The sequence below is a fragment of the Lactuca saligna genome, chromosome 2 (assembly GCF_052625555.1).
Source record: "Lactuca saligna cultivar CGN05327 chromosome 2, ASM5262555v1, whole genome shotgun sequence".
NCBI classification, from domain to species: Eukaryota; Viridiplantae; Streptophyta; class Magnoliopsida; order Asterales; family Asteraceae; genus Lactuca; species Lactuca saligna.
The window spans coordinates 160,303,945-160,318,345 of NC_136418.1; the positions used below are offsets into that span (position 1 = coordinate 160,303,945).

Below are 14,401 nucleotides of genomic sequence, written 5' to 3' on the forward strand. Positions count from 1 at the left end.
ACAAGTTTTTTTTTTTTTTTTTTTTTTTTAAATTCTTCTGATGTACAAGTAAATGAACAAGATAATCTCACACATGAAACTGTTTTTAATGAGCAAGATAATGTCTTGAATGAAACTCTTTCAAAAGAAAAAGTTTCAAATGAAAATGTTTTGATATTGATGATGAAAATTATAATAATAAAGATGTTAATGTCAATACTGAAAATGTCATGAATTATAACAATGAACAATTTATGTATTCCGTCTTTAGATATGTATGATCCTAGTAATTGGGATGATCTTGATGATAATTTAAGAGATATTTTGATTGAAAAATGACCAATAAGAAAATCAAATTTCTTATATCCTAAAGATAATCTATCTAGACATGTTTCTTATGCTTCTTATACTAGAAAGTTAAGTAATGTTAAGACGAGTGATCGAAAATGGCTAATTTACTCAAAAAAAGTTGATAGAGTGTTTTGTTTTAGTTTTAAATTGTTTAGACCTAATAATTATGTCAATAACATTTCTTTAGCGAATGATGGATATATAATATTATTAATCATATTTGTTTATGTAGCATCAGTAGAAAATTTTTCTCAAAACTAAAATTATTAAAAAAAAGTTATCTGAGATCATCAATATCATAAGAAAAAATAAATGGTTTGACCATGTTATGCATTGAAAAAGATTTGTTGGATAATATTGAACTTGATTCTATAATTGATAACTTTGTATCCAAAAAAGTTGGTAAATGTAAATTTCTATATTTTTTCTTTGATACGTTTATGTATTAAGGTTTAGAGCATGTTCTGCTTTGTTTATTTTATTGTTTTGTATTTATAGTTGTTAGGTTGTTTGGCTTACGGGCCTGTCCCAAAGTCTTTTCTTTCCCTAGGTGCGGAGCCCCAGCCTTCAATTGTATTATTTTTTTTAATTAATAAAATTTCCGGAAGTGCCGCCCTCTTTTACAAAAAAACAAAAAACAATGAGCACCTTAATTTTTTTTTTTTTGCCCCGAGCCACAAATTGTCTAGGACCTTCCCTGCTTCGAGGGATAGAGATGAGATTATAGGTAACAATTAATGATATGACACGAAACAAATTTTGGATGGAATTGAAGTTCAAATTCTTGTCAAATGTAAAACGTCGTGTATCATGCTATATGTTCATGTTCAAAATTCGATACAAAATTACAATTTTATATTTGTTTGTCATGTTTGTCACTTTGCCGTGTTATTTGTGATTAAATATTAATTAAATAAACTATTTTTGATTTGTATGTTATCTTTATTGTGTTAATCGTTTTACAATTGATTCTTTTTTATGTTGATTGAAAAAACACATCATATCATATCATGTCCGTTTTACATAAAATTATCCTGCATTACACGTATTTAGGTGAGCACAATGTTATAACCTGCTTAGTATTGAGACCACCGGATATGAGCAATTAGTTAAAACATATTATCATGTCATCTTTAACACCATTTGATTTGTATAGGAAATAATATGCGTTATAACATGTTGAGAGAGAGAGAAAGAGTGGCTTTTGATTGGTTAATACTCACATTACTTCTTGTGACCATAATAACATTTTTTAACTTAACATCAAATAACATAATAGGGGACGGTGTGCTGCCCGTTATGGTGGCGTTATCAGGCCTCCAACTCAGATTAACGTGTTGCCCATCCCTACATGTCTGAGTTAGTAGGCTTGTCTAAATAGTATTTTGGATCATAAATTAAAAGTCTAAAACCAGATGAGATCACACTAAAATCTGGAACTGAAACGGCATTAAATTAAGCAAATCACCAATTCAACACAAAAATAACATCATATCACTTTCCCCCGCCCCAATTAACACGTCTTTACATACCAAACTCAGGAAGTGATTGATTGGTTGCCTCACACGAACGACCAATTCACAAAGGAGAAAGCAAGACAATGAACCGTCGATTCATCAGCTGCAAGAACCTTCCAAGCGATAGCTTGTTCATATGAAATATGACGCCCCATTGTCGACATACAAATCCCACCAGGTAAATACGCAAAACCCTAAAAAAAACCCCTAAACTTTTAGATTCTAGAAAAAAACTTCGAAAGCCACGATAATTCACAAATCATACATACATACCTGTTGCATTATCTTGGCAAATTCTGGAAATAGCGCCTTCCGACCCGCATCATCAAACATTTTGTCTAATGTGATGTCTTGCAAAGCCACAAGACTCGTCTCCAACATGTCTAAACCCGCCTGGTTCCCAAATATAAAAACCGGAAGCGACTACAAACCAAACAAAACCAAACCACAAGACTCATCATCATCATCATCATCATCATCATCCATGTCTCACTTCTCACAACATAAACAAACGCTCATCATATCTAACTCATTGTACCTTCAACGAACAGCACAAAATAGCATCTTGATGCTGCCAAAGATCTTTCAACAACGACTCCCCAGCAACTGAACCAGAACTCACCAAATCCGACCCCAAATGATACCTGACACAAACAGGCTATCAAAACTCAAAACAACACACTTACGTTTCTTTGTTGTTCTTAAGGTTGACGATGTTAAGAAACTTACATATAGCTATGGCAGATCCATTGAGCTAGAGTAACTGCTTCGGGTGAACCAGGAGATACCTTAGGGCCCAGTGATGGACTCATTCCTGTAGGAGATATCGCCATGGCTACCCTCTGTACAGAGTTGATGACACTTCTGACATACTGGCGAGCCATGGTTGCCACGCTGTCAGATAAATTATTCTCAAAAGGAAACTGGAACGCGATGGTCAACACCGATCTTGTGGTCAATGTATCGGCCGGGCCATGGTTCGTTGATGGGCCCACCTCGAGACTCGAAGTCAAGTCAAGGGTGGTCCGATGCGTTGTCGCCAATGCATCCTTTAAATCACCCTGGTCAAAATTAATCGGTTCGGTCAACAAAAGTCAAAATTGAGAAAAGACCGAGGTCAGTCAAAGCGTCAAACTCAACTGATTTCGGGTCTAACGGAATGATCCGGAAACCGGATGGTATAAGGGGCGCATCATCCGGAAACATCTCGTCAATTGGAGCAAATATAAGTTCAGAACAAGCTCCCACTGCATTCTCATCGACTCCACTACATAGCTACCAAAATTTTAAATAAAAAAATTAGATACAAGACTAAAAATAAATTTAAATTCTAACGAATTTAATAAAGTAAACCTGTAAGAGATGAATGTCTCTTGACACAAATGGATCTTCTTGACCAACTGCATGACCTTCGAGTCTAATAACTTCAAGCATCTGTTACATATATATCAGTCATCACACATGTTTAGATTCAAGATTGGGTTTCATCAACATCAAGATTTAGGGTTTATCTCTCATTACCTCTTCATGTTCAATTGTCTGGCCAAGTGGCATTATAATCTGGGACCCGGTAAACCTCGTGGGCCGCATCCCGGGATACCCATACGGGCTAGCTTTCACTGAAGCAGCAGAGTAAGCATCCACATTGAAATCGGCCCATTCCGATCGATGCTCCCGTAAAAACCTTACCAAAACAGCCGGAGGTACATTCTAGAACAAAAAAATATTCAAAGAAAATGTAAGACGCTAATCAAAACGAGGGGCGTTTTAGTCGATACACAACACTCACTTGAAACAGCATGGAGGCCTTTGCACAAAGAACCCCTCCAAGAAACGAGAGGGAATTTGAATTCTTGGTTGAATTAATCGCGACAATCACATCCTCAGCACCATCAGAGTTCATTAATGACCACCCGTCATCATTGAATCCATTGATCGCATCATTGAAACCTCTGTTGAATTAAAACCATCAACTTTTTTTTAAATTTTATTTAATTATTTTGGACAAGATTATATTTATAATTATAATTATACCTGCTTAATCTCTGACTTAAGGTACGCAAAACCGCAGGCTGCCTACCGAGTCCATAAACAACTTCACCACTCGACTCTTGGGCTATTTGTCTGATATACCGCAATGCCTACATTTATAAATTAAAAATGAATTAAATTAAACGGGCCGGGTTGGGCCTATGAAAACTGAAGTTATGAAATAAGAAAACTCCACTGACTGCAATTGTCAACTTCTGTGCTACAACTTTGGATGATTCATAAAGTGGACGCAAAACTTCTGGCACACTCCATGCTTCAAGATTAAGGTGATCAACTATGTGAATAATTGAACCTCCACCATCACAGGGCCGAATTAAGTACCCACTAGGCAGCATTTCCGCTCTCACAAATTGGGCAGATGGGGCAGCATGTGGGCCACCACCGGAACCCGAAAGAGACCTCTCGCAGACCTAAATGTAAAAACAACACAAATTCTCAAAATCAAAATCAAAATCAAACAATTGAATCTTGTTCTTGTATATCATGGAATGGAAGAAAAATGATACTTACCACAAGACTACCGTTGTCTAAACTTGTAGTGTATCTCAGAGTCCAGAAATCCCGTGCGGGAGCTAATGTAGTTGGTGCATAGACCTAAAGTTAAGATTAGTTTTTATTATTTATTTTTTATTGAAAAAAATAAAGATTAATTAAGTTGTTTGGTTTACCTGCGTGTATACAAGTTCGATAGTTCCACCGTTTCCGGCGGGTAACATTGTCAAAACTTCAAGATTCCGACAGTCTCGATACCAAGATGTTCGGTCTTTAAGGATCTCCACAATCTGATGAAAACCAATTTAATATTAAAGTAAACAAATTGGATTATAATTTATATTTTTTTTTAAAAAAGAAAGAACAATTTTTTTGTTTTTACCTTTGTGGGCTCTAAGCTTACAAGACCGCAGGCTCTAGCTGCCACTCCACTGCAACTCTGTGAAATGGCAAAGATCCCAACCGAATCCGGACCAGGCTGGAACAACATAATCAAAAATAATTATTAAAAAAAAAAAGAACGGAGATTAATTAATTTTTTATTTAATAAAATAAATATAATTCACAAACCTTCATCCCAGGCATCTGGACCCAATCGACAGCAGTTCCTGTAGCCTTCGAAAGGAACTCTGCCAAAGTTTCCTCTGCGATCGAGAGGAGTCTGGGGAGGAAATGTACAGAAGATGTATAATAAGATGATCGAATTGAAAAACAACTCACGTCATAAAATTACAAGATTGCCATTCATTAATCATTACCCAGCTGGGTTATTAGCATCTCGAAGAGAATGCTGGGGGGTGGTGGTAACTACAGATTCACAGCTTGCGTCTGTAACAGCTGAAGCCTGAATAATATCAATAAATCATGGTTGATTATATGATTAAGTATACAAGTTGAAAGATTTATTAAAAAAAAAAAAAGCAGTTAGCTTACAGTGTGCAACTGTTGGCGCATATGTCCATTTTCATATACAAGCTGAGAGACCTGTTTTTGCAGGCGATCGTTCTCTTCCATCAACAACTTGTTCATGGCGGACAGTTTCCGATTCACTGTCTGGAGACGAGATGCTTCTTTTCGTTGCTTCTCCCGACATCTGAATTGGTGGGAAAATAACAAAATTAAGAAATATTATTTAAAAAACTGATTAATATATACGAATCTTGGATTCGGGAATCGAGGGCATGTATAGATTCGAGTGAATGAAAGATCTATGTGAGGTTAACAGCATGAAAAGAAGATACCTAATTTGCATAAAAGAATATAAATAAACAATTGATAACAAAACAAACAAACAAACAAACAAACCCTTTTCTCAATTTCACCTGCGATTTTGAAACCAAACTTTGATTTGTTTGGGCTCTATGTTGGATAAAATAGGGCATTCTCGGATCAATTGTTGTCTCCTCAGAGAACTTGGCTTTGGGCACTCTGAATAAACCCTTTCAAGAGCTTCAACTTGTTCGGCGGTATACCTTACGTATTTCCCGTTATCCAGCTGGTGTTTCATGCTGCTGCTGCTGCTTGTCGTCTCCATGTGCTGTTGATGTTGAGCAACCATCGCCATTTTGTACCAAATTTCAGGAAACCCAACTACAAAAAGCTTAATTATTGTAACTTCTTGTGGTTCTTTACAGATATGGGTATAGGTAGAGAGAGAAGATAGATAGATGATGCAAGAAAACAAAAACCGAGGATTTGAAGAGACAAGGATCACAATAAAGAAAGAGTACCCGTTGCTTTTTGGAGGGTTTTCAGTTCATAGAGCCAAATTTTAGAAAAGGGAAAGTTATGTATGACCAATATACAGACAAAATAATCAGTTTTTTTTCTTATGATGAAGCTGTGGGTAGAATTAATAACTTATAACCACCCACAAAAGCTCAAAAAAATCACCGACTTCACTTTGCTTTCCTCATAATCCCCTTCAAAATCTTTGCAAAATCAAAAGGGAGAAAGAGAAAAGAAAAGGAAAGAGTTGCTTACCTCACTTGGTTTCTAAACAACCTGGGAAATCTTTGTCTTTTCCATAAATAAACTTAAAATAATAACAATAATAATGAAGGAAGATTAAGAAAAAACAAGATAAATATATTTAAAACTTGCAAGGAAATGATAATCCTGCAAAATTGGAGAAAAATGAAAGGGGGTTTAAGGCTCTCTTTCTTTGGGTTCTTGCTGTGAAGAAGAAGAGAGCCAACAGAGGCAGCATTAGAGAGCTGGGATGGAGGAGTGAAGATAGAATGAGAGGGAAACCCTAAACATTTTTTAAGTTGTTGAGACCAAGAAGATGAAGTGTTTTAGAGAGAGAGAGAGAGAGAGAGAGAGAGAGAGAGAGAGATTCAAAAAGGAGAAAGAGAGATAGAATTGTTTTTTGGTTTGCTCGGAAATCAAAAATGACAGGATTATATGCTTCAGTTCTGGTGCGCGCAGCCTCGAGACAGGCTTTGGTTTATGGTGATATCTAATTATCTATATTATATTTATTATTATTATTATGTTATTATTCATTAATAAATCATATTTAATTAATAATTTTAGTTTTCAAAATTATAAATCATATTTAAGTGATAAAAAATTTACCTTTTTAACTACGGAAATTAAAATATTACTATTTAACCTATCCTTAAAAAAAGAATTTATTTTTTTTATTTATTTGTATCGAGCAACTATCAAATATATTGAATAAAGTTTTTTATATCATCGAAATATTTGTAATCATATATGAATGAATAATATATACAAGAATATATAAATACTGTTGACTTCAACAGTTTCACTAATAAAGATACCGTCTCTTCGAAAGCTCAATATTTATTTGTGAGTGTCATTTTTAATAAAATTATCCAGAACATGGAAGTTCATTTCGACATGACGATTAGACAGAAAGTAATTTTTGAGTGTTTAAGGGTCCCGCATGCTTAGGAATTTCTTATTACTATTCCTATTGACGGCCTTGGCCATCATGTGTTGTCAGTGGAGTATCATGTCATCATCAAGTATCGCTTTATGATTCCTTTATTTCCGGTTGATGAGACTTGCTCTGTTTGTCGTAAGGCATGGTTGGACTCATTTGGGGGGAGCATGTAGTTCATTGTAAAGAGATTCCGAGTTTCAAGTACCGACACGATTTGGTTAGGGACTTTTTTTTCGATATATGTTGATGTGTTGGGGTTTCTGCCAAGAAAGAGGCATCTGTGAACTTTCTGACTGACTCATTGGAAGGAATATTAACACTTAATATTTGCATGGGCTAGAGGGAAGCATGCATGCGTAAATCTAACATGGGCTTCCCTTCTTGTGAGCTTGGGGAGTGGAGTTTTCACTGTGGGGTAAGTTGCATCATGCAAATTGGCAAAACATGAGAAAACATGCATGAAAAATCAACACACGTTTATACCTTTTGCATTTGATACTTTTAGTTTCCTTGCGCCAGAAGTTGTAGAGTTCCTCAATAGAGTCCAACAAGTCATCCAAGTAATGTTATGAGCCCAATATCTATGGATGTTGTTTTTAAAAGAATCAATTTTGTCATTCAAAAAAGGTTACGGCACAACTTGTTGCTCGTTTACCCGCTACGTCTATGTAAAACTTTATTCTACTTTTATATTAAAATCGTTGTAGTTCTAAATAAATAAACACAATTTACAGATGAACATATTCAATATAATTGTAATCATAAACGAATAAAATGCACTGCATACATAACTAGATTGTACTTCTTTTCTTTTCTTTCCTTGTTTTTTTTCCATTTTTTTTCTAAAACTCTAGAAATAGGTGTAAAAACATGTATTCTACACATGTTCATCGAAACAGCGGAAACGTTCGGGGGCGGAGGACGTCATGCTCAGTATCATAACCATAGTGAAGAAAGTAAACACAACCATCATAAATATAATTTAAAAGGTTACGTTGTTGCAGAATACATGTTTCCAAATAAATTACATATGATGTCAAAATAGTTCAAAAGAAATCTACGCCTTAGCGTCTTGTCTTCAAAAAGTCTTGTGGTTACCTGTATTACTGATTACCTGAGAATACAAGTTGTTTTTGAAAGAGTATCAACATTAAAGCCAGTGAGTTCATAAGCAATTTATGAATGAAAAATGCATGTTGTTCCTTAAAGTTTGTTACAAGTTTGTTTCCAGAAAATCCAATATTTTTCTAAAAGGTTTATTGTAGTCTTAACTGAACCAAGACTTAGTATATGTAAGTAAGTCATCATACTTATATGTGGTTTTATATGTAAATAAAACTCCTTTTTGTGAAATCCTTAAATTCCCGTGAACGGTGTGTTTGTAATTTTCATGTGAGTTCTTATAACCATACTATGACTCGAAGACCTCGTACTCGACATTCTTCAAGCGTCGGAATGTTATGACACTTGTCACCCCAGACCTGCTGGTCTAGCTGTTGCAAGCAGCTCAGGTGCGGGTTGTCAAACCCAATATAGATCTATATACAACTATCACGCTCTCCCTACAAGAGATTCTGGCTATAACTACATGACTTTTCTATAGTACTAAAGAGTACTCCGAAGATGAATGTCTCACAAATTTATTCATTAACATGTTCACGTAGTTTGTAATAAAATATTCGCTTTGTAAATCGATAGTATTACCATTTGAGGTGTCCAAACTATACCTATTATACTTTTATCAAAATGTTTTATGTTGTAAATGAAACCTTGTTATGCATGACCTTGTATTTTAATAAAATGACATTGAAAATGCTAAGTATAAAATCTTACATCCCTTGCTCAGCATGTTACAAGGCGTGAATAACTCTTAAACTTGTTTTAAGAATTTAACTCTTAACTGTCACTATTTTAGATTATTTATAGAAAAATCATCGTGAGTCTAAAATCGAATTCGTAAACTCGGAGAGTTTGGAAAAAGAGTCTACGGTGTTCACAAATTTTCTTATAATTTTTGGTGGTCTCAAACCAGTGTGAAAATGTTCATTTTCACAACCTGGTCCGATTTCGTTGTTGCAGTGATAAGCAATTTTGTAAAAATCACCAAAAACTGTAGAAAAATCATATGAAGATGTGCACTTAGTCATTTTAAATGTATAAACCTGAAATATTTTCATATTGAACAATTTAGAAAAATATTAAGTTTAAGTTGGGTAAAACAGTTCGTGAATAGGTCACAACTTTTCTGTTGTAAGCCGTCGAGTTAAGTTTCATATTTGTTTTGATGATTTAACTTGTATTCCACCCCTCAAAACTAAAGAAAACTAGAAAATGTAGGGGTATGAACTCGCCTTGAGTGATTCTTGGAAGAGTGGAGGGTCAAATACGAGGAGTATCAAGTCAAGAACACCTGATGAACACGTAAAAGCTTGGATGATCCTAAGAACGATTCTTTGGTGTTAGAATGTGTGTAGATGATTCAAGGATGTTTTGAAAACATGGAATGACACTTGAGTTTAGAGGAAATGCTTACCAAAAATTGAAGTAATAGCTCAAGAACACTTCCAAATGTGGTTGGAATTAGATAGAAAATAAGCTTCCTTGTGTGGTAAGAAAGATGTAAAAGTGTGGAAATGATCAAATTGAATCAAGAAATCCTCCAGGAATTTCTATATATATATTGAAGGTTGTTGGAGCAACTTGTAAGTTTGAAGTGATGTTTGCCTTGGTTTGTGTGATGTGTATATGGTTGGGTTAATGGGGAAGTGACACATGGAAGCAAGTGGGCACACTTGACCCACTTATGGGGTACAATTCCTTAGATATTTCTATTAATGAAATAATGCTTTTAAATTAATAAATCCTTGAGAAATAAATAAAATATGAGTTATGGGAGTTTAAAATGGTAAAAATATGATTTTGGTGAAAAAATCCCATCAAAAATGGGTTTAATAGGCGAAAGTAGTCAAAAATCAGCTTTAGGGACCGAACCTGCGAGGTTCGGCTCGAAAAAGCTAAGAACCGAGATAAGGGAAGAAGAAATCGAGAGAGGAGAAGAAGGACCGAAGGTGCGAGCGTGGGGAGGAGGGACCGAAGCTCGGTCTCGGCTGCTGTCTGTGAGGCTCGGTCCGAGAGGCTTCTGACAGGCTCGGTTCTGACACGAGTTTCGGCTCCTAAGAGGAGTTTCGGTCCTAATTAGCTGTTTTTCGATATAACTCACCGATTTGAGTTGTTTTTGATCAATTTAAGGGTGGGTATGACCCGGTTGACTATAAAAAGTTTGAGAGAGATTTAGGAGAAATTTGGGAGAGATTGGGAGAGATTTGAGAGAGATTCACTTTTAGTCATTTTCATCGAATAATCTTGCAATGCAAGGTTCGTGGACCTCGTTATACTTTGTTTATGATTATTTTAAGTCCCTAAAAGGGCTCATAGTCGTTTTTTGATGCGTTTAACTCCCTTCTTAGGGTTTCACATTGATAAACACATAGATTTACCGAGACACTCGAATTCTTGACATACAATGTACGTTTTCATAGTATAACTTTTCATCATACAAGTATTATACAAGATTGACCGGTTTGACTTGTTGAATTGACTTTGACATGTTGATTTTGACTTTGACTTGTTGACATTGACTTTGACTTGGATTTGACAATTGTCACATTATCCCCCCCCCCCCCCCCCGTTAGAAGAAATTTTGTCCCGAAATTTGCATTTTGAGAGGGACATCAAGGGTGGGGAATTAAACGTGGATACTTTTGCTTCATTTGATCCTCACGTTCCCATGTAAATTTCGTCGATTTGACCTCTCGATCCATGATTTCAACAGGTTCCTCAATGAACTGGAGGTTCTCATTGATTTCAATTTCTTCCAAAGGAATGGAAAGGGTCTCATCAGACACACATTTCTTTAAGTTCGACACATGAAAGGTAGGGTGCACGTTGCTGAGTTCTTGTGGTAATCGAAGCTTGTATGCCACCGGGCCAATCCTAGCGAGGATTTCGAATGGCCCGATATACCTTGGAATCAACTTCCCACATTTTCCAAAACGTATTAATCCCTTCCAAGGTGATACTTTCAGTAGTACTCGATCTCCAACTTGGAACTCCAAAGGTTTCCGTCTTTTATCAGCGTAGCTCTTCTGACGGTCTTGTGAAGCCCTCATCCTTTCTCGAATTTTGACGATCTTTTCTGTTGTTTCCCTTATGATATCCAGGCCAGTGAGTGTGCTATTAGGAACTTGTCCTTTTTCTAGTTGTGTATCGCCCACCTCAGCCCATCACATGGGTGATCTGCACTTACGGACATAGAGGGCTTCGAACGGAGCAACTTTGATGTTGGTGTGATAACTATTATTTTATGAGAATTCGATAAGGGGTAGGTGAGCATCCCACGCTTTACCAAAGTCCATCACACAAGATCTTAGCTTGTCCTCTAACATTTGAAAGGTCCTTTCACTCTGCCCGTCGGTTTGTGGGTGGTAGACTGTACTCATGTCCAACCTAGTTCCCATAGCTTTCTGTAGTGACTGCCAGAATCGTGATGTGAACCGACTATCTCTATCGGAGATAATGGATATCGGTACTCCGTGAAGTCACACAACTTCTTTAATGTAGATCCTTGTCACTTTCTCTATTTTGTCGGTTTCCTTTATTGGCTGGAAGTGAGCGGATTTGGTTAATCTGTCGATGATTACCCAAATGGTGTCAAGTCCACCCATTGTCTTAGGTAACTTGGTAATGAAGTCCATTGTAATTCGCTCCCACTTCCACTCAGGTATTTGCTTGAGTTTGATTAAGCTTCCGACTGTTGAAGTAGTCTCGAGGGCTTCAGATACTCTACCTTAACCTTTGCGCAAGTCAGACACTTGCCCACGAAGGTAGCTATTTCAACTTTCATGTTCGGCCACCAATACAACTTCTTGAGGTCTAAATACATCTTGTCCGAGCCAGTATGCACTGAGTAACGAGTTTTGTGAGCTTCATTCATAACAACATCCCTGAACCCACCAAATTTCGGTGTCCAGATCCGGTTCATGAGACAACAAACTCTGTCATCCCTAACTTCAAGGTTTTTATACATTCATCTCAACGCTTCACCTGCCACGTTCTCTGGTTTCAAGGCTTCTTCTTGTTCCTCCTTGATTTGTGTGGACATGTGTGAATGGATGGTCATAGTTAATGCCTTTACTTGGCGGTCAAAGTATTCCTTTCGGCTTAAAGCATCTCCCACCATGTTGGGTTTTCTTGGGTGATACCAAATCTCGCAATCGTAATCGTTTAGCAATTCTACCCATCATCTTTGTCTCATGTTAAGTTATTTTTGGTTGAGGACATGCTGAAGGCTTTTGTGGTCGGTGAAGATAGTGCATTTGGTGCCGTAGAGGTAATGCCTACAGATTTTTAGGGCAAAAACTATCGCTCCTAGTTCGAGATCGTGTGTCGTATAGTTTACCTCGTGCGTCTTCAGCTGTCTTGAGGCGTAGGAAATGACCTTTCTGATGGGTTTTTGTCATAAGAACATCCTATGTGCTCATACAAACCCTAATGCTTGGATCTAGGTTTCTCTATTGTACATGCAATTTATCCAAGACTATAAACCCTAATTCTAAAATAGATAAGACAATTGTCTATGAGAAAAACAGCAAGAATCCCGAAATCCCCTCTTTCTGACGCTCGAACTCGCCGAGTACCCATATGGACTTGCCGAGTCCACAATGGGACTCGCCGAGTTCAACAGGCAGTTTGGCCAAAAAACGATTTTGTAACTTGAATAAACACTTAATGCATCAATACAATAGAAACCAATATAGGCTCTGATACCACTGATGGGTTTTAATCATAAGAACATCCTATGTACTCATACAAACCCTAATGCTTGGATCTAGGTTTCTCTATTGTACATGCAATTTATCCAAGACTATAAACCCTAATTCTAGATCATGATAATCGATATTAACATATTAATAGGTTTAAGATATTACCTTGATTGTTATATAGCAATAACAATCACAATTCCTTCTTGTAATGACTTTAGAAAGTTTAGAGTCACAAATGTCACTCCTCTAATGGTTCACAAACACCAAGAGCAAGAGGATGAAGAGGAGAAGAGAAGGAGGCTGCCCAAAATCGTCCAAAACCCTAGAAGAAATCTTGTTCACGTTTTTGGGGCTTAAGGGTGCTATATATACATGTATGCTATTAGGGTTATCTAACAAAGAAACCCTAATTTGGATGCTTAAGCCCTAAGGAACCCATTAACCCCTTTACTTAAAGGCCTTGGACGATTTCTTATGGGTTTCCCCATAGAATTCGTCCAACCTTATAATATAAGGTAATCCATAGCCCAATTGCAATTATCTTATAATTACAGTTTCAGTCCCTTAAGTTTAATAAATCTCTTTTAGTCACAAACTTAATTCTAATTAATTCTTGACTAATATTAATTAAACAATATGATTTCTCCTTTAATATATAATTCCCATAATATATTAATAAATCATATTTAATCCTTTCTCTCCATAATTCATCGTATCAAGTTGCTTCGGTGAAGGCAACCCAAAAGGACCATGCACCATCGGGTCAAGTACATACCAAAATAGTTATGGACTTAGACACTAATCCAACAGTCTCCCACTTGGATAAGTCTAATAACTATTCTGCGTATGACTTCAGATCCTAATCTGCAATCGTAGCTTTCCAAAGCCGCTGTCAATTGTGATCTTATCAGATACGCGTGTCTTTAGATAAGGGATCATATATTCCTCCATTCTAGATATCGTATAAGGCATGATTTCAAATCATTCTTTCTGTACTATATCTCGACTTCCGATTTATGACGACTGACTAATCGAACAAATCAAATTAACCCTAGCCCGGACGAGCATTTACATTTTTCATCACTAAACCATCGAGGGGCCCAAAGATATCGCTTTTATCCTAATTTGGATAAAAGGAACGGATAAACTTTGACTCAATGTTCGCTTGCACTCACTCACCGAATCACGCACAACAATATGTTTTATAACACCGAGTTACTGGTGCATTTACATATTGTCAATGTGAAACCGACTCGCAAGATGCAACTCACACA

General features: G+C 36.4%; 1 protein-coding gene across 1 annotated transcript; it reads right to left on the minus strand.

The window, feature by feature from the left end:
- Positions 1-1,764: 1,764 nt before the first annotated feature.
- Positions 1,765-6,774, minus strand: REV (Homeobox-leucine zipper family protein / lipid-binding START domain-containing protein). The gene is made up of 18 exons (XM_078981224.1): positions 6,375-6,774; positions 5,714-5,981; positions 5,325-5,484; positions 5,150-5,235; positions 4,962-5,052; positions 4,774-4,869; positions 4,568-4,681; positions 4,410-4,493; positions 4,079-4,309; positions 3,882-3,988; positions 3,637-3,799; positions 3,369-3,557; positions 3,201-3,281; positions 2,988-3,122; positions 2,577-2,908; positions 2,386-2,491; positions 2,121-2,270; positions 1,765-2,041 (listed from the first exon to the last, which is right to left on the minus strand). The coding sequence occupies exons 2-18, from the start codon at positions 5,953-5,955 to the stop codon at positions 1,892-1,894; spliced, it is 2,517 nt and encodes an 838-aa protein (XP_078837350.1). The 5' UTR covers positions 5,956-5,981; positions 6,375-6,774; the 3' UTR covers positions 1,765-1,891.
- Between the last annotated feature and the right edge of the window lie 7,627 nt (positions 6,775-14,401).

What these genes read in the sequence shown, in the direction of transcription:
- REV (XM_078981224.1), bottom strand. Translation starts at nt 5,955, where the DNA reads ATGGCGATGGTTGCTCAACATCAACAGCACATGGAGACGACAAGCAGC. An exon ending in CACAGAAGTTGACAATTGCA is followed by an intron (nt 3,989 to 4,078) that starts GTCAGTGGAGTT and finishes TTATAAATGTAG; the next exon opens with GCATTGCGGTATATCAGACA. An exon ending in TGGATCTGCCATAGCTATAT is followed by an intron (nt 2,492 to 2,576) that starts GTAAGTTTCTTA and finishes TGTTTGTGTCAG; the next exon opens with GTATCATTTGGGGTCGGATT.